The sequence below is a fragment of the Castor canadensis genome, chromosome 2 (assembly GCF_047511655.1).
Source record: "Castor canadensis chromosome 2, mCasCan1.hap1v2, whole genome shotgun sequence".
Classification (NCBI taxonomy): Eukaryota; Metazoa; Chordata; class Mammalia; order Rodentia; family Castoridae; genus Castor; species Castor canadensis.
In genome coordinates, this window is record NC_133387.1 from 64,094,623 (window position 1) to 64,113,504 (window position 18,882).

Consider the following 18,882-nt stretch of genomic DNA (forward strand, 5'->3'; position numbering starts at 1 on the left):
ATTACTGCTCATTCACTAAAAATAAAAAATGAAACCATGAAACAGATCTGAACTATCCAAAACTTGTTTGGCTTCCTTCCAATTCCTTATATAGGACGAAATTAAAATAGTGAAAAAGTTAAGATAAATTGTTGATGGGTGTTTAGTTCAGATCCCCCAGAATAAGAATGTAAGGAACCTGGACCACTTTGATCACTGGTCAAGAAAAAGTTTGCTGTAATACAAGAGCCCAGGTGGAACTAGAATTTCTACTAATAGCAACCATACTCAGGTTTATAGAAATTAGACTTTTTCCATTAACCATGCAAGATTAGGTAAAACTAGGTAGAGAAAGAAACCAAATAATCATTTACATTATTTGTTAAATTTATAATGAACCATTTTTCTATGTAAGACTATGCCCAAAGTATTAATCTTTGCCATATACACTATAAAGGAACTGCAATCTTATGCTGTACTTCTTTTACTAATGAAGCAACAGAGGCCTGAAGAGACACCAGAAGGTTTAAACCTAGTGCTTGGTGGCAGGAAATCTGAGTTCTGACTTTCAATTTACATTTCCTTTCCATTGCACCATACTTTGATGCAACATGTTATCCATAGACCAGTATTTTCCCAAGTATGCTCAATGGATACCCTAATGGAAAAAAAACTAAGTAAAAAATATTGAGATGTGGTGTTTTCTCTATTGGCCTCTTAGATTTAAATAATCAATCACACAAGTAAGTTATTTGCTCTAGGAAATCTTGCAACATAAACCTATTATCTTTATTTATTCAATATCTACCAAATTGATTTAACCACAAAATCCCTTTATTCTACTAATGCTTATTAACATAATGCAGAACACACTTTGGAAAATCTTACAATAGGCTGAAGTTTAATAGTTAATGTTATTAGTTAGTGTAATAATACTTAGCATATGGCAACTATTTTACAGATTTGAGTACTGAATAAATTAAACCAAGTCACTGGACAGAAGTACCTAGCTTGGTGCATGGAACATCAAAGATTTAAGAATTAAGAACTATATAAACTAAAAGTTCAACATAAATAATGTCTTCTGACAGTACTTCTATCAAAGTAGCAAATAATCTACCAATTACCAATTGTAAGATAAGCCCCTGACATAACAGAGATATAAAGATGACTTTTTCCCTCATGTATTAGCAAGTCAAGCCGCGCAAAGTGCTAAAATAAACCAAATACCACTGTGACACAGAGGTAGAAAAATGATTCGTATTATAAGAGATTCCCATATAACATATATATAATATATAAAAAAAGGAGATTCTCACATAACTGTTAGATGGAACAGAATGTATTTACCTTGTATTTATACCATGAACATTTCAAAATGCTTATACCTAAGATGGTAAAAGGGGATCAAGATCTCTCAGTACCTATAAAGGGACTGTTCCCATTTCAATTAAGTTTCTCTGAGGAATACAGTCAAATGCTACCAGACTTATATAAAAGAGACTTAGAAGCCAACCTGAATAAGTTCTTTTTTTTTTTTTTATTCATATGTGCATACAAGGCTTGGGTCATTTCTCCCCCCTGCCCCCACCCCCTCCCTTACCACCCACTCCGCCCCCTCCCTCTCCCCCTCACCCTCTCAATACCCAGCAGAAACTATTTTGCCCTTATCTCTAATTTTGTTGAAGAGAGAGTATAAGCAATAATAAGAAGGAACAAGGGTTTTTGCTGGTTGAGATAAGGATAGCTATACAGGGAGTTGACTCACATTGATTTCCTGTGCGTGGGTGTTACCTTCTAGGTTAATTCTTTTTGATCTAACCTTTTCTCTAGTTCCTGGTCCCCTTCTCCTATTGGCCTCAGTTGCTTTTAAGGTATCTGCTTTAGTTTCTCTGCGTTGAGGGCAACAGATGCTAGCTAGCTTTTTAGGTGTCTTACCTATCCTCACTCCTCCCTTGTGTGCTAAAGCTTTTATCATGTGCTCAAAGTCCAATCCCCTTGTTGTGTTTGCCCTTGATCTAATGTCCACATATGAGGGAGAACATACGATTTTTGGTCTTTTGGGCCAAGCTAACCTCACTCAGATGATGTTCTCCAATTCCATCCATTTACCAGTGAATGAAAACATTTCGTTCTTCTTCATGGCTGCATAAAATTCCATTGTGTATAGATACCACATTTTCTCTGAATAAGTTCTTTATGGGAAGACACAACAATAATCAAGGACAATAACCATAACAGTGTAAAACATCAAATATCTTTAAAGCCAAGAGTTTATGATAGTAATTAAAAACAAATACATACACACACACACACACACAGTATTGTCCTTTGGAGGATGACAGGTAACTACTACATTACTTTATAAACTCTTTTAAAGAAGAAATGAAAAGTGATAGTACATACCTGTAATCCCAGTACTCCTGAGATTGAGGCCATCCTGAACTGAATAGCAAAACCTTGTCTAATAAATAAGTAATTTAAAAAAAAACCAAAACCAGAATAGTGATTGGGGAAACAAATTTAGAAGAAACTTTATGTGAGTTCCCACAGCACTTTAAAGATAATTCTATAGCACTTGCCATAAAGAATAACATTTATTTATATTTTGTTTCTTCTATGATACAGTTTCCTGAAGATAACAACTGTGTTGGGTATACATAGGCCAGTCAAAAATGTTATTTAATTGTAAATGGGTGCATATCCTGCCAGGACATTACTGTTGAGAGAGAGAGTGTGTGTGTGTATGTCTTGTTAATAAAAGTCTTGAATCCTAAAAATCCAATTGTACTGGTAAAATTAAATATATTGAATTTTCCCTACATAATAAGATATCACTTAGTAAGTTTCCCCCTCATTTTCTACCAGTAAATAAAAATAAGCCATATAGCAAAGGTCAGAATGGACAAAGCAATAATTAAAATTATACCCTGTTGTCCACCATTTTGAACTAGGAAAATAGGACCTCATCCTCTGATTCCTCAAGGCTCTGAAGTAATTGAAGTTTTAATGAGACCACCTTACTAACTTCCTCTTTATATATTCTTTTACCTGTTTAGAGACTGGTAAACCAGAACTCTTTATCGGCAATTCTAATCCCATTATATGTGTGGGAGAAAAGACAAAAACAGAAAGCAAACTAAAATAAGATTTTACCTAAAATGGCAAGATAAAATAGTAATTCTGCATAAATGTCCAAATGGAAAACTTTTAGGTTGTATCCTTCCAGTATTTTATTCTCTGTGAATCAATCCTTGGAACTGAATCAATGGTTTTTATTTGAATTAAACTCGATGGGTGATTCAGCAGACAGCAATTTAGCTCCTAAGTTACCCTGTTAAACATCATTTATAAATGTCACTCTTTGTAGAACTATAAACATACAGTAGTTTAACAACAGTGTTTTAGTCTCTTTCAGGCCTTTCAAAGCTGGCACATTTGCCTACTTTTAGGGCACCAATGGTAATCTACCAATTTATTTCACCGCCATGCCTATTACCAAAGTTAAAGATAAACTGACTACATAATACTTGGAATACAACTGGCAAATACTCTATCCTTAATGAAGGTCTCTATTCTAAATTTATTCAACAGAAAATAAAAAAAGGTTAGAGACTAGTTTTCCAATATGTCACAGAATATTTTTTCTTTCCAACACCAAACTGCTAAAGAAGCTTTATTCACTAAAGAACTCTACTCAAATAACATCCTTTTTTGGATCTCCTCCTACTTGTATAAACAACTACTTAGATTTTTAGTCACTGAATTTGACAACTGTTGTTGGCAAGAGTGCTTCCTTTTAATGAAATAACTATCCCATTTACTAACCCTTCCCCCCAAAAAATCATAGGGCCATTACTGCAGCATTTCAAAAAAAGTTATGTACTATGTAGAAATATGTAGGTCCTAATTCAGACCTACTTAAGTATTTGCAAAACAAAAACCTTTTATTACCATATATTCAATTTCTTAAAGAGAACAAATATAAATACTAAAGCAGGTTTAGAGAAACATGCCTATAATCTCAGCACTCAAGAGGCAGAGGCAGGGGGATAGGGAATTTGAGGTTAGCCTAACCTACTTATTGAGCCTACCTTCCCCCTCCCACGACCCCTCCAAATAATCTGTAACACTTCTCCCTTAACACTTTATATAGGAGAGCCTGAACATGATGAAAAATGTCTCAACAACCTTAAAAATAGATAAAGAATTTAATATTCAGGAGTAAAGCATATGACTCTTTGAATATGTAAATATTATTGTAGTAGTTCAAAAGGGTATTGTTAGACAACATTACAAGATTCTGTTTTTCCATTTTCTTTACCTGTGGGAGTTCTGCTATATGTGCTAAGTACAGGTACTACAAGTTCAAAAAGAAAACTTCTAGAACTTAGAGTACAGTTGACAAAATCCCTAGGTTAAAAAGAAAGCAAGGCAAGTTCCCTTATCTCCCAGTGTCTCAGTTTCTCATACGTACAATAAAGATACTAGAAAGGTTAATTTCCAAGGTACCTTTCCTCTCTACACTTTTGGTTTTTTAGTAAAGATTCTGACACAGCTTCAGGCAAAAGAAAGAAAAATGGGGGAGTGAGGAAGAGAGGGAGGGAGGCTAAATGGTTCAGGGAAAGCTGTAGGCAAAATCAGTTCACTAAAGAACTTGAATTTTTACCAAAGAAGCTTTCTCTCAAGTTTTGCATTACAGCAATGCATTCATTTACCTACAATTTCACTAACTGATTAAACAACCAACTGAGATAAGGTTATGCAAGTAAAAATTCACAAGAGGGCAGACTACTATAGATCAAAGCCAAAGACAACCACAAGTGGGGGAAATAAAGAAAATGGTCATTTCTATTCCATTTGCAGAATTAAAGAACTTTTGGAAATCATCAAAATTAATCTTTTTTTAAAAAAAAGTCTTAAAAAAATGAATGCTTACTTCAATTAATCACTTTGTTCTTAGAAATGAAATTAAATTGGTCTCAAATCTTCTGAGAACTAATACATCCTCTGCAAGAAAAAAAATGCATTTTAAGAATCTGGACATTTTTTATTCTTCAATTTCATCCATATTGTGGCTTCAGTTTTTGAAGTATCATATTCCCTCATCAAATCAAACTCAAGCCATGGCTGATTCAACTTCTGAGCTTCTTTCAGTTATTCTTCAGTTAAAGAAAGATCAAATCTGATTCCTTTAATATTAAAATTTGGACATTTCCAGCATTTGAACCAGGGCATATTCATCATTTTTACTTTCAAGTTATTAACAGGAACTTCTTGGCTTGGCTGTAGTGTTACTGCTTTCATATTCATATCAAAAACTCTGTATTTAGGAAGGGTACCTTCAAGAATATAGCAAGCTACCTCATCCAGCATATTATGGATGCAAGGATTATACAGTTCAAAGAAAATCTCAACATGTTGTTCATCCACAGTATTCCTCAGGATAAAAGTAGCCCTGAAAGCTTTTCTGGGTGCAAATCCCCAGAAACTGACTGGTTTTTCCATTGGCATATGAATTGGCTGTGGTAACATACACTGTACAACACACAGTACTGTGGAAAGTGGAGTACTTTTCTCCTTTCCAATTTCTGTTTGAAGTTCCAGAGCATTTCTTCTTCCACTTGGAGGAATGAATTCAGGATTCAAGAACCTGCTTTTGAAGTAGCAGTATGGCTCAAGTAGTAGAGTGTGTGCCTAGAAAGCACAAGGCCCTGAGCTTAACCTTCAGTACCACCAAAAATAAAAATAAAAAATAGTAAAATAAAATAACTACTAACTTTATAAAAAAACAAAGAACCTCTTTTCCTCACCGAGGGATTGTTATTTGTCCATGATGGAAAGCCTAGGCTGGAAAGGTTCGGGGCTCTGCTGCTGGCCCAGCCAAATGTGGACCAGACAGGTGATAGAGGTCAGCACAAGAACAGTGCCCTGGTGGCTCAGAGGTGGCCCCAAGGCCCCTGCAATGCAGGCTACCTTGCCCACTGGCTCAGGTTAGGACCACAACCAAAATTTTGTCATTTAAAGAAAGATACCCAGAAAATTCACCAAATAGTATAGTCCATTCCTTAAAATAGCCACATAAATTAGGTGGTATTAAACTTTAAAAATATCTGCTCTTGTATCTATTTTACCCCTTCAACCTATTTTTGTTTGTTTTGTTTTGTTTGAGACAGGGTATTGCTAATAAAGTACCCATGCTGGCCTCAAAATTGGAGTTCTCCTGCCTCAGTCTCCTAAGTGCTGGTCTTGCTGGCCTATCCACTTTTTAATGCATTATGTGTCATCATGTGTTTGGTCCTTCCTAAAACACTTCTCTTCACCATGAAAACAAAGTACTCCATATGATCCCAGATAAAAATGACACATATTAAGAAAAAAAAGTATTTGTGCAAGAAATCAAAGCAAAGGATAAGATAACAATAAAAACCTAAAATCCTCAAAAAACAAACAAACAAAACTTCTTCTAATGGTCTTTCCTTCTTAGCAGATATAGAAATGTTAGCCAAAACCTAATAAGCCATATATATTATTTACAACAGCAGTACATATTTAGCAAATGAGAACAAAAAGGCAGAGAAATTGCTATAACAACATTTATTGGAATACCAACTATACACCAAGCACTGTGCTTAGTATTTTACATGTTAACCTTGTTTAGTCATTATAGCAATCTTAAAAGGATTCTCACCTTAATATTAGACCAGATAACTAATGCTTACTAGGAAAGCTAAGAAACTTATCCAAAGTTAGTAAATAAAAATAAAGTCAGCTAACCAATGATTATTTGGGAAAGCCAAATATGTTCTTCAATACCTAATCAATCTAAACTGTTATATAGAATTAGCAGCACCAAATACAAAAAAAAGAGAGATGTTTTTTAATATCCTGTAGCATTGAAGAAAAATATGTATTTTCATATATTTTATTTCAGTAAAGATTGAATTTTTAAAACTTTACTGCTAAATTTTATGATTAAATGATGGATTGCTATTTTGTACATACTTAAATGCATACTTTTATATTCAATATTGTTAGGTTCTAACAAAAAAATCTGAGTTCAAGAGATAGTCAATAACTTATCACAAACTAGAACTGACAATCTTCCTCAACTATATCAACTGAGAAATGAGCACTCTGGTTTAACTTGCATGCATTTTTAAAAAAGTGAAATAGTATTTATAATAAGACAGGAAATGTTACAATAGATTAAAGATTTCAAGTATCTGTGTATTTAAAAAGAACCACAAGCAAAAAATTGTTCTTAATTTCACACAAACTTACCCTTAGCACTTCAAATAGGAGGGGTTAAATGATAATCTTAACTTTTAAAAACATGAAAAAAATATTTAGGATTCTGATCTTCTTCACTCAGTTCTATATTGATTTTATGAGATACAGCTATACAGAAGAAAATTAAAGCTCCACATCTTCACATGGAATCCATTAAAACTAATATATGCTTTACTTATACTTCTGTAGTGGGTTGAATCATGTGCCACAGAAATTCATGTCTGCTGCAACCTCAGTATATTATCTTATTTAGAACAGTCTTTTTGCAGATGTAATCAATTAATATAATCAAATATGATCCTAACTTAGATGAATCCTAAATCCAATGACTGCTGTCCTTATAAGGAGGGCAGGACACAGAAAAAGAGTGAAGAAGGCAATGTAAAAGTGGAGGCAGAGACTGGAATGATGCATCTACAAGCCAAGGAATACCATGGATTATTCATCAAAGCTAAAAGGAGGCATGGGACAGTTTTTCCCTCTCCAGAAGGAATTTTGGACTTTTGGTCTCCTGAACTGGGAGAAAATAAATTTCTGTTGTTTTATGTTACCTAGTTTGTGGTCAATTGTTCCAAAAACCCTAGGAAACCAATATAACATTTTATAATATCTTGATATAACCACTGAATTAATCTACCTCATCACAATGAATATTTATGGAAGCACTCTATAAAAAATACTATTTAAAAGTGCTGCCAGGCACCAGGAGCTCATGCCTGTAATCCTAGCTACTAAGGAGGCAGCGATCAGGAGGACTGTGGTTCAAAGCCAGCCAAGGCAAATAGTTCAATAAACTCTATCTCGAAAAACTCCATCACAAAAAAAGGGCTGGTGGAGTGGCTCAAAGTGTAGGCCCTGAGTTCAAACCCAGTACCAAGAGGAAAAAAAGTACAAAGAGGGTATTGGAGTGTGGCTCAAGCGATAGAGTGCCTGCTTTGCAAGCAAGCACAAAGCCCTGAGTTCAAACTCCAGTACCACCAAAAAAGAGTAAATAAAATAAAAGGGCAGTGGTAACATTGTTATTACCACCATCATCATCATTACTGTTGATAAAATCAATGTGTATGTGCATATAATACTAACCATAACTTTTTTTTTAAAAAAGGTGTATATGTACAAAAACCCTCTCATCAGAAGTCACCTAAAACTCTCAAATTAAACACATTAATTATATAAAAGTCTGTTCGGTCTGTTATTTAAAAGAACTTTAGTATACAAGGAACTACAACCTCAAGGTCATTACGCCTTACTTTTGGTTTTATCACTAGTTTGTGACTGTGAAGTTATTAGTCTCTATGGACTTATGGGTTTCTTATCTATAAAGTAAAAAAATTATCAGGAACTAGATATCTCTACATTCAAACTCTTGACTAGTTTCTTTTGTCCTTATAAATAAATAAATAAAACAAATACCTAAATTATTTAGGCTAGAGATGCCCAAACTGGAGAGAGAATGTAGGTAAAAATGAAGAACTTTTAATGACAAAAATGCTGAAGAAAAACCTTAAGTAAAAAGGCAAATATTACAGAAACTAAATTAGCCAATCTATTTCTGCTAGGACAAGTCTTATTTTTGGCAAGTTAAGTGACATTAAAAAGGAAGAGGTGAAAATACGACCAGTGACTTAAGCAAGCAAAGTTGAGGTTTTTAAATGCCACTTAATCATGACTTTGCTGTACGAGTGTTAGGCAGAAAACATCAACTATAATATCAACTGTTCTAATACTGGATATTAAAAGTCTGATATTTACATTTTTCATTTGCAAGGAAGAATCTTTTTAGCCTCATAAGAATCTTTAGACTCTAAGTAATAAAGTATTCCAATATTTTTGGAGGAAAAATTCCTCTAACAATTTTGGGGAATATGAAGTAATAATAATAGGTAACATTTACTGCAGACAGACCCTGTGTTTAGTACTATGCTAACACTTTACAAATAGTCAATTAATTCTCAAATAAATACAAAAGATGGTATTATCAATACTTTATATACATAGAGTAAAATTCAGAGAAGTTAAGCAACTGACCCAAAATCACACAAACTTTTCAGAAAAAAAAGAGTCCAAGCCCAAAACTGTTCTTGTTACCCATTAATATATAATGTCTAGGGGCTGGCAGAGTGAATCAAGTGGTAGAACACCAGCCTAGCAAGTACAACATCCTGATTTCAACCCCCCAGTATCACAAAATAATAACAAAAAGATACCATGTCTTAATAGCAATTACCATCAGAGAGTTGTAACTGAAAAGGGAGTATATACGTTTTTTATCTGAGTCATGTTACACAGGTATTCAGTCTGTAAACATTCATCAAGGTGACCTATTCTCTGAATATATATTATACTCCTAAAAACACACACACACACACACACACACACACACACACACACACACACACACACACACACACACACAAAATGCCTCCATGTATAGTCAAGACTCTCTTTGCAAGCAAAAATCCAATTCAAACTAGATTCAACAAAAGGGAGACAATTTATTGGCTCACTTGACTAATCTACTCAGAAGTCAAGGTTAATCTGAGGGTGTAGAAAATCCAGGCACCAGCACACCATGATGTTCTGTGGCTTTTTTCCAATACTTCGTCATCTCTCATATTTCATTCTCTTCTCCTGTCCGTGACTTTCTTCAGGTTGTGGTAACCCATCGAAGGGTTCTCCAAACTTTCACCATAGTAACTCCTCTAGTTCTTCAAAAGTTTGTAGAATAACAGTTGCAGCTGTTGGACATATCTGGACTTATCATTATGGCCAAGGGAGTGAGGAACCATCTCTGGCCTTGACTTTGCCATATACCCACCTCTTTAGCTAATGAGGAATAAGTTTATACAGACATTAGGGAACTTGTTGAGTGCTGAGAGTTACTCTTAATTTCTTAATATTCTAACCCAACTCATAAGATCATTATCAATAATATTTTTAAGAGTGATACTTCACATTTCCTGAACAAGTCATAAGCCCCTTTTAAAAACCTTCCAAAAATCGTAAATTGACTTACTCCTCACAGTCCTGTGAGACATAGAGGGGAATCACTACTATCCGCAATTTACAAAAGTGGGAACTGAAGCTCCAAGATTAAGAAACATATTCAGTACCACAAAGTGATATATTTTACAAACCAAGTAAGATCCTGACTCAAGAACAGTGTTCCTAAGCCCAGTGTGATGGCTCATGCCAATAATCCCAACTGATAAGGAAAATCATGGTTTAAATTCAGTCCAGGCAAAAAGTTAGCGAGACCCCATCTTAAAAAAGAAGCTTGGCACATAACTAACTGCATGTCTGTAATCCCAGCTGTACAGGAGGCACAACATAAGACCCTACTTAGAAAATAAAAAAGCAAAGAGGACTGGGGTGTAGCTCAAGCGGTAGAGCATCTGCATAGCAAACAAGTTCAAACTCCAGCACAAAAAAAAAAATGCTCTTTCAACACATCACACGATAAAGCATAGTAATTTTAAATTACAATAAATATTTAATAATACATATGATGACTCAAGAGGAGAAAAAAGCTTTAAAAAGAAAATATAACAAGCCCATCTGTCTATGGCTTAGTATTTCTTGGTAGATCTCAATTTTCTACCTACTACTCTAACAAAGAAGACGATATGAAAAACCACATCCCATCATTTCTGCGTATCACTCAGTATGCTTTCAGCTACAGACAACTGAAAAACTTAACTGCAAATGACTGAACAAAATAAGGGAATTTATTGTTTTATACAAAGAAGTTCCAAAGTAGAATACTTCCAGAGTACTGAAAAACTCAGATTCCTTCCATCTTTCAATTCTGCCATCCTCAACTTGTTGGCAAGCTCCTCCACCAGAGCAAGGTTACTATGAAAGCTTGAGGCAGCAGAGCCTCACCCATCAAATTCTGAAGATAGAAACAGACCTTCCATTTCATTCAGCTACATAAGCTAGAAAATACATATAAAGAAGTTAAAAGTGCCTGGCACAAAACAAACATCCTATTAAGTTTTGCAATTCTTATTACTGGTTCTCTTTTTAAGAAATGGGGACCTGTGCTGGAGGAATGGCTCAAGTGGTAGAGCACGTGCCTAGTTTCTCTCTCCCTGGGGAAGAGGGGGGAGAGAGCAAGAGAGAGAGAGAAAGGGAGAAGGAGGAGATAGAAGAGGAGGAGGAAGAGGAGTAGGAGGAGAAAAGGGGGGAAAGAGGAGGAAGAGGAGGAGGAGTTAAAAGAGAACACAGATAAACAACTCAGTGTTAACAGAACAAAATGAGAAGTTCAACAAAGATATAGAAATCACTCAAAAAAATCTCAGATATTCTGGAATGGAGTAACACAATGCATGAAGCAAAAAATTCAATAGGAAGTATCAATAGTACCTGTAGCAGACTTGGTGAAGGAAGAAGGAGGAAAAGGAGAAGGGGGAGAAGGAGGAGGAGGAGGAGAGAAAAGAGAAAAGAAATACGAATCTTTTAACCCTAGCTTTGCTCACTGTCTAGAAGTGAAATACATGCTCCATTCTGAAATGGAAATAGAATGCCATGATCAGCTTAGACTAATCAGGTTTTATCCACCCTGAGATGTTGAATTCTCATCCCCCTTGCTCTAAGGTCAATGGGGAATGAAATTTCTGACAAAGTAGAGGCTCTTCCAACAGGAGAAAGGTAAGGAATAGTCCAGGATTGGCAACCCATCACATCCTAGTCCTCCACAAACTGTTTCTTCTCAAGGAGCTAAAAAGAGTCTAGAGGTATTTCAGGATTTATTCCCATAACATGGAGAAAGTTCTCTGTGGTGAGAAGGAATAAGTTAACTAGAAAAGTAGGGAAGCTAAAAAGAGGTAGACAGACACTTGGGATTCAGTCGGTCCTGAGATAAGCCTCAGCACTGTGCATGGTTCAGCTTTAAAACCAACACATCTCCACTCTTAAAATAGTTTGTGTTAGATTTGTCTCATAAAAGAATCCTAACTGATGCAGGAAAGTTATCTATAAGGTACATAATGGCACAGGTTTTTGGAATTGAAAACTGAAACTTAGTACTTCTTAATCATCTGTGCAAACTTAGGCAAGTCATCACCCAAAAATGTCCTACATGTGTACTTAAGTAAACACACACAGGTCAGTGTACACACATACACCCCCATTTACACAAACTGGACTTTACTAAAAGGGCAGAGAATTTAATGTTCCCAACTATTTATAATTATCAATCAAGTTCATGTTACTCAGGTTAGTTTCTTATTTCAGTTACTAAATGAATCCCTGTTGGCTCATATTTAGAAGCCAATAAACATGTTTATGCATGTTTTACTACTGGCCACTGACTCCTTCCAGGCAATGACTAAGACCTGAATGATGCAGTTCTTCCTTAGTTCTCTAAGCTACTGCTTTATTGTTTCTATACAATGTTGCTGGTGCTTTTCTTCCCCTTACAATTTAGGGGTATTTGTAGGCCGGCCTTCTTTTATACATTTATCTCTTGAAAATAGTAGTTTATGCTCTCATAATTTGACCCACAAAATCACAATAGAATCCTAGATTTCAATATTTTTTTTAGAAGAATACATAGTGTGTCAATTATCTTTAAACCCATAAAACTTCAGGTCTGTGCTAAGCACCAATGGTTCATACTTATAATCCTAGCTACTCAGGAGGAAGAAATTAGGAGGATCACGGTTCAAAGCCAGCCCAGGCAAATAGTTCAAGAGACCCCCATCTCCAAAATAACCAAAGCGAAATGAACTAGAGGTGTGGCTGAAGCAGTAGAGTGCCTGCCTAGTAAGTATGAGGCCCTGAGTTCAAACCTTAGTACTGCCAAAAAACAAAACAAACACAAAAACTTCAGGTCCATATTTAGGATGCCATCCCAAAGATAAATAATTCCCTTTCCTTAGAAATAAGAAACTAAGACTATGAAAGCATATTATTTTGTTATTGAAAAAAAACACTCAACAGTCCATTAACCAAAAAGACCATTACCATTCTCATTTCATAAACTTTCCTCCAAGACTACTACTGAGAATTACTTTGTGACAATAGCAACTTTCAAATTACTCATAACTATGATGGCTAGAATAGTATAAAATAAGATTAAAATTAGATATTAATGAACTTTAAAAACTCTCAAAGTAAACCACGTAGAGAATGAAAACATACCTCATATTTAATTTAAATTTCCATATACATTTATAATAATTTAAAATAATTTGTTTTTGTTTTCTCCTGGACATTTCATATCTGATGTTAGAGCTCATGCTCAAAACAGCATGAGGCCACAAGTCAAGTAATGGCCTTTTGCATTAGCTAGTATACAATACTCAAAACAACAAAAATATGAAAATGACACAATTTTCCAGTTAAGAAAGGTGACTCTAAAGTGAGTCAAACAAATAAATATTCAAAAAAATAAAAATAAAAATTCTTGGTTTTTATTTACAGTGATAATACAGGGTGTAAGTTACTGATATTCACAGATGAAAGGATGCTAAAATATTACAACTTTTTAAATCATCTAATCCAGGACATCTCAACCTGGGAGCCAAATCAGATGTGACAGTTTATGTATCACATTGTCCCCAAAGTAAGATCCACAGCTCTCATGACAATTTCAAAGAAATCCATGATTGAAAAGATGAGAACCATTATTGAGTAAACGTAGAAAAGTGGTAACTAAAACTCAAAGAAATAGTTATTTGCCTATGCACAAATAACCAGCAAAATATCAGTTTCAGTACTCAGGTCTTCTGTCTACTGAAGCATGAACAATGCTATATGGATTTTCATAAGCATTTATTACAGAGAAAAACAACTCTGTATGACTTGAGACGTGTAAGGAACGCTCAAGCTAAAGGAAACACCAAGATAACACAAAATTGAGGCAAGACTGGAGAACAAACCATCCAGCAGGATGCAGGAGGATCACTCAAGGGGGTAAAAAAAAAAGGAACTGACAGAATACTTTAGTGTTAATGACTGCAACAACAGAAGTTCTATCAGAAATTTTGAAGAAGAATCCAAAAACCAGCCAAAAGAAAAACCATTACACAGACTGGAAATATTACCATAGTACATTATAGTACAGCTATAAATAATATATACACAAACATAATAGTCTAAGCAGTGAATACTGATTTAAGCAAAAATTTTAGTTATTGAAAGGAGAGGAAGAGGAAGCTTTGAGGAGCTTATAAAAAAAGCTAAGTCCTTAAGGCCTGTGAGCCAAATGTAGTACTTTGTTTTTACATATTAAGTTTCATGGAAACACAACCATACTGATTTATTTAACAAATTCTCTATTGCTTACAAATTCTCTATTGCTTCTGTGCTACAATGGCAGAGTTTTATGAACCTCAAAGCCTAAAATATTTATTATGTAGCCCTTTACAGAAAAAGTTTGCTGACTGTGGCTTAAGGTACTGTATGACATTTAGTATCTGACATTCTCCCCAAATTATGAAAATCCAAACCTCACACCCACACTTATAATCATTCTCCTCAAAGTCGTACTGGAAATGAGAAATGGCAGAACTTTGGTTTAAGAATTACTGAGTTATAAAGAATTTAAAATAACTGCTTCTGTGAATAGAACTGAGACTGGGTAAAGACCGGGAAAGGTACCACGGTATTAGGGCTTGATTTTTTTTTTTTTTCTTTCTTTCCTTCTTGCCTCCCTCTTCCTCTCCTTCTCTCCTTCCTTACTTCTTTCTTTCTTGAAATACTCTTTCAAAGTATTCACATGTATTTCTTGAAGAAAACTAAATTTAGAAGCAAAAGGAAAAACAAAACCAAGCAAATGAAATCCAGTTAATTATTTTGGCAATTCCTTAACATAAAATGCATGATTATATTTTGTGATGTTTGTTATGATTATTCTAGAGAATTTTTTGGTTGTGGGTGTTCAAAGCTGCTAGCTACACCCAGGAGAGCTGTTACTGTGCTAACTGTATGTGAGTATAATATTTCAAACCCTCCAATCCTATGAAAGGTCAGTCAACTATGTTCTATAAATGATCTTCAGTGAAGTTTGAAATATTGCACATAAAAAGCCAGACAGAGAAAATGTTTAGAAAATATTACTTTTAAGTAGAACTCAGGAGAGAAAAAACTTTCAGTGATACATGTAAAAAATTAAAAACAATTTTTTTCTTTAAGAATTTTCTTTTGTTTACCATTTTAGCCAAACAGAGAAGTTTCTAAGTTGACTGGAAGTTTAAAAGTAAAGATGATACTAATATAGAATCACAGAAGATTAAATTAATCACGTCAGCATCAATACTTTCAATTAAGTCCTTTTTACAAAAAATGTCATATGTATAGTAAGTTCTACACAGAACCAAAAAATAGCCAAAGATAGACTTATGTTCTTAGGTTTGCCTAATCTTTAAAATGTTTTAATTATTACTTAGCTGCAATTCAGCTAAATTTAAAAACTGTCTGGTTTTCCCTCATATAGAAAAGGCTTAGTTATATAATTACATTTTAAAAATAAAAACCTCAAGAATAAGGCATCAAAAATGTTTAAAGGTATGAAACAAATATAACTCACTAGACACACTAAAAATCTTGGATATTACATAAAACAACATACATTTTAAAGAACGTAAATAATACTCTTTAGAGTGAACAGTTTACCATATTTTTAAGAACCTATATTCTTCTTTTGTACATTATAAAAGAAAACTTTACATTGATAAAGCTTGTTTTGAAACATACACACAGCCACAATTAATTAAGTAGTTATGACAACAAATTTTGAAACATCTCTGAAACATCCAAATAAACATTTAGAAAATATAATCCTAATGGCAAATTATTCACGTACTGAATTGTAAATTAAAAAGAACAGTTTAAGAAGTCTAATCTCTTTTGCTATAAACTAGTAATATGATTGTAATAGTTCTGCTAATCTAGATTTTGTTTCTAAAAATTTAAAGCAAGAAAAACTTTTCTATAATTGTAATTGTAATTATACTAGAGATTGATTTATATTATAACTGACAATAATTAATCTAGCTTCTTTGATATTGGGGAGTAAAAAGTAGAGGAAATATTGTTAGGTATTATCTTCCTAATTTATTTAAAGGTAAAATAAGCACAGAGAAAAAATCAAAATAATCTTTCCCTCCACTCAAAAGCCTAAAAATCTATTTTTAGGCAATATTTGACTTAAATCTATAGCACAAAATAAACATAGATTTTTGGAATTAAAACATTTATTGACTATCAACTTACCTTCTTTTGATACCAGACTATAGCATCTGTGACTTTGGACGCCATTTATTCCATTGAAGTTACACATTCACCATTTTAAGCTGTACAAGAGAGAAGAAACATCCAAATGACTTCACTTCTGCCTTTCAAAAGGAGACTGAACAACATGCATATACACCACTCTGGTTACTTGTAAGGCAAGGGGTGTATGACTATACTTATATTACACCCTTCCTCATTGCTATTTTAGCAACCGATTCTCTTAAGTAAACAAAAATCAGTTGTCATGCCAGGTGCAGATGGCTCACGCCTGTAATCCTAGCTACTCAGGAGGCAGAGATCAGGAGGATCGCAGTTCAAAGCCAGCCCTAGCCCTGGTAAATAATTTGCAAGACCCTAACTCAAAAAGCCCTTCACAAAAATAGGGCTGGTGGAGTGGCTCAAGCCCTGGTACTGAAAAAAAAAAAATCAGTTGTTATAATAAAAGAAGGTTGGTACATGTATACAGTAAGTAAATGTTCTTACAAAATAGATTCAATTGTTTTTTTTAAGAAAAATAAACTTTTTAAATAAGTTTCAGAATTTTCCAGGTTATGTCGGAAATTTTTCATTTGTAAAGTCACACATAACAAAAACTAATTCATTCAGTCAGTAGCATCAGTTTTGCTGTAGTCTCTATCAAGGAACTAGTGCCACTGTTCTAAAAGATGATTTGATACATTTATAATCATATATAGTTTTCCTTAGTATTCAATAAACACAAAAATCAAACTGAAATCAACCAGAGAGGTTTACAATTTATATTAAATACTAAGCCAATATTATATTTAATTATATCAGGAATAATAAATACTAAAATCTTCCCAGATACTACAGTATACCAATAATTAGAATTATACCAAGACCATCAAAAAGCATATTTCTTCTGTTTGTCTTAAACAGTACTTAAAAGTTCCTTAGAACTGGAGAGAATTTCAAATTGATTCCAGTTAACTCTAGAATATTTTTCTAGTGTTAAGAAGGCAGTGGTGGACTGTGCTTCTGGTTTAGTGTTAAGATAAGCCAAAACAAGTTCAAAAGCAGATACTGGCCCTAGCACTCATTACAAACCGGGATCATCCAAGACCACCCAGGATCACAGGGAAATCACGCGAGCAAAGAACACTGCTGAGCCCATCCCAGCATGTACACATCTGCATCTGTAGAAATACTACTACTGTAGTTTTCCACAGTTAACAAGACATCACAGGTTTCACAAAACATCCTTTTGAACGTGTTCTTACTATACCATTCTTTCTACATACATTCGAGAGCATGTGTGCTTCTTGAACATATTAGGATTAAAATAAAATGAAAATTAGCAAGTTCAAATGTGAGATGATCAGACTCTAAAATTTAACCAAAATTTACTTTATGCTTTTATTTCTGACAGTTAGACCAAATTCTTTTATCTTTCCTAAGATATCAATGAGTCCGCCTTTAACTGATCAAATCCAAGCAAACTATATTTGAAATTTCTTTCAAATAACAAGACATAAGGGAAAGAAGAGGACCAACAGAGCAAATGGTCTGGATTCAAATATTGGCTCTGCTATTCACTATTGAAGAAGTCAGTCTCTCTGAACCTTGGTTTCTTTCACCAATAAAATATAAGAAAATCCTCATTCCTTACAGGATTTTTGTGGCCAAGAAATAATATACATAAAACACCTATTGTAGTCCATAAAAATGTCCAATTATAATTAAGTATTAATTTTTATACTTAAAAATTCCCCAACAAAGGAAATAAGAAGTATTTATACTTTTTAAGCATGGAAAACAATTGAGAGCAGGAATATATGCAATCAATTTTTGCTGACATTGAAAATAAAAATAGCTACCTGTATTATAAGATCACAATGGCAATTCTCAACTATATATCCATGAATTATTTACAGATTTCAAAGTTCACCTCCTCTGAAGGGTCTCAGTGAAGTGTGGTTACCTTCATTTCTCTCACCAGTGTTTTTTGAGGAAGCTTTCCTTTATTGACTTAAAATCTCCCATTTTGTTTTTTCTGTCCTAGGAGGTTTCTGGGGTAACTCATTCATTTTTAACCACATTTTGCTCTAGAGGTTTTTCCCTATTGATTCTGCTAGAGGATTGCTCATTACATTACACTTTCATTATATATATTTTTTGTCAAGACAACAGTGCATGCTTTCCAAACTTATCAAAACTATAATAAGTGGTAGAAAAATATGAAGGTATTATTTTTCATTTTACCCTCCTTTCACGTTAGTCAATCTTTATTAAAAGATTATCTGTCAAGACAAATGTTCTTCCTCCTAACCCTCCAAAGGAATAAATATACATTCCATATAAAAAGTTGTGCGAAAGCACTGTTTTACCATGACACCTATTAATGTC

At 34.0% G+C, this 18,882-nt stretch overlaps 1 protein-coding gene and 1 pseudogene across 5 annotated transcripts in view; both read right to left on the reverse strand.

Annotated features, from left to right (window-relative positions):
- The window catches only part of Phtf2 (putative homeodomain transcription factor 2), a 110,459-nt gene that overhangs the window by 69,060 nt on the left and 22,517 nt on the right, over positions 1-18,882 (reverse strand). The window contains exon 2 of one of the 5 annotated variants that reach the window (XM_020187285.2): positions 16,495-16,574. In XM_020187285.2, the coding sequence (XP_020042874.1) occupies positions 16,495-16,539 (45 nt within the window). In that variant the 5' untranslated portion in view covers positions 16,540-16,574. Of the gene's footprint in view, positions 1-16,494; positions 16,696-18,882 lie in introns of those variants that run through there. The other 4 variants (XM_074064894.1, XM_074064895.1, XM_020187280.2 and 1 more) reach the window with 4 other exon arrangements.
- Positions 4,996-8,512, reverse strand: LOC109701722 (large ribosomal subunit protein bL19m-like; annotated as a pseudogene).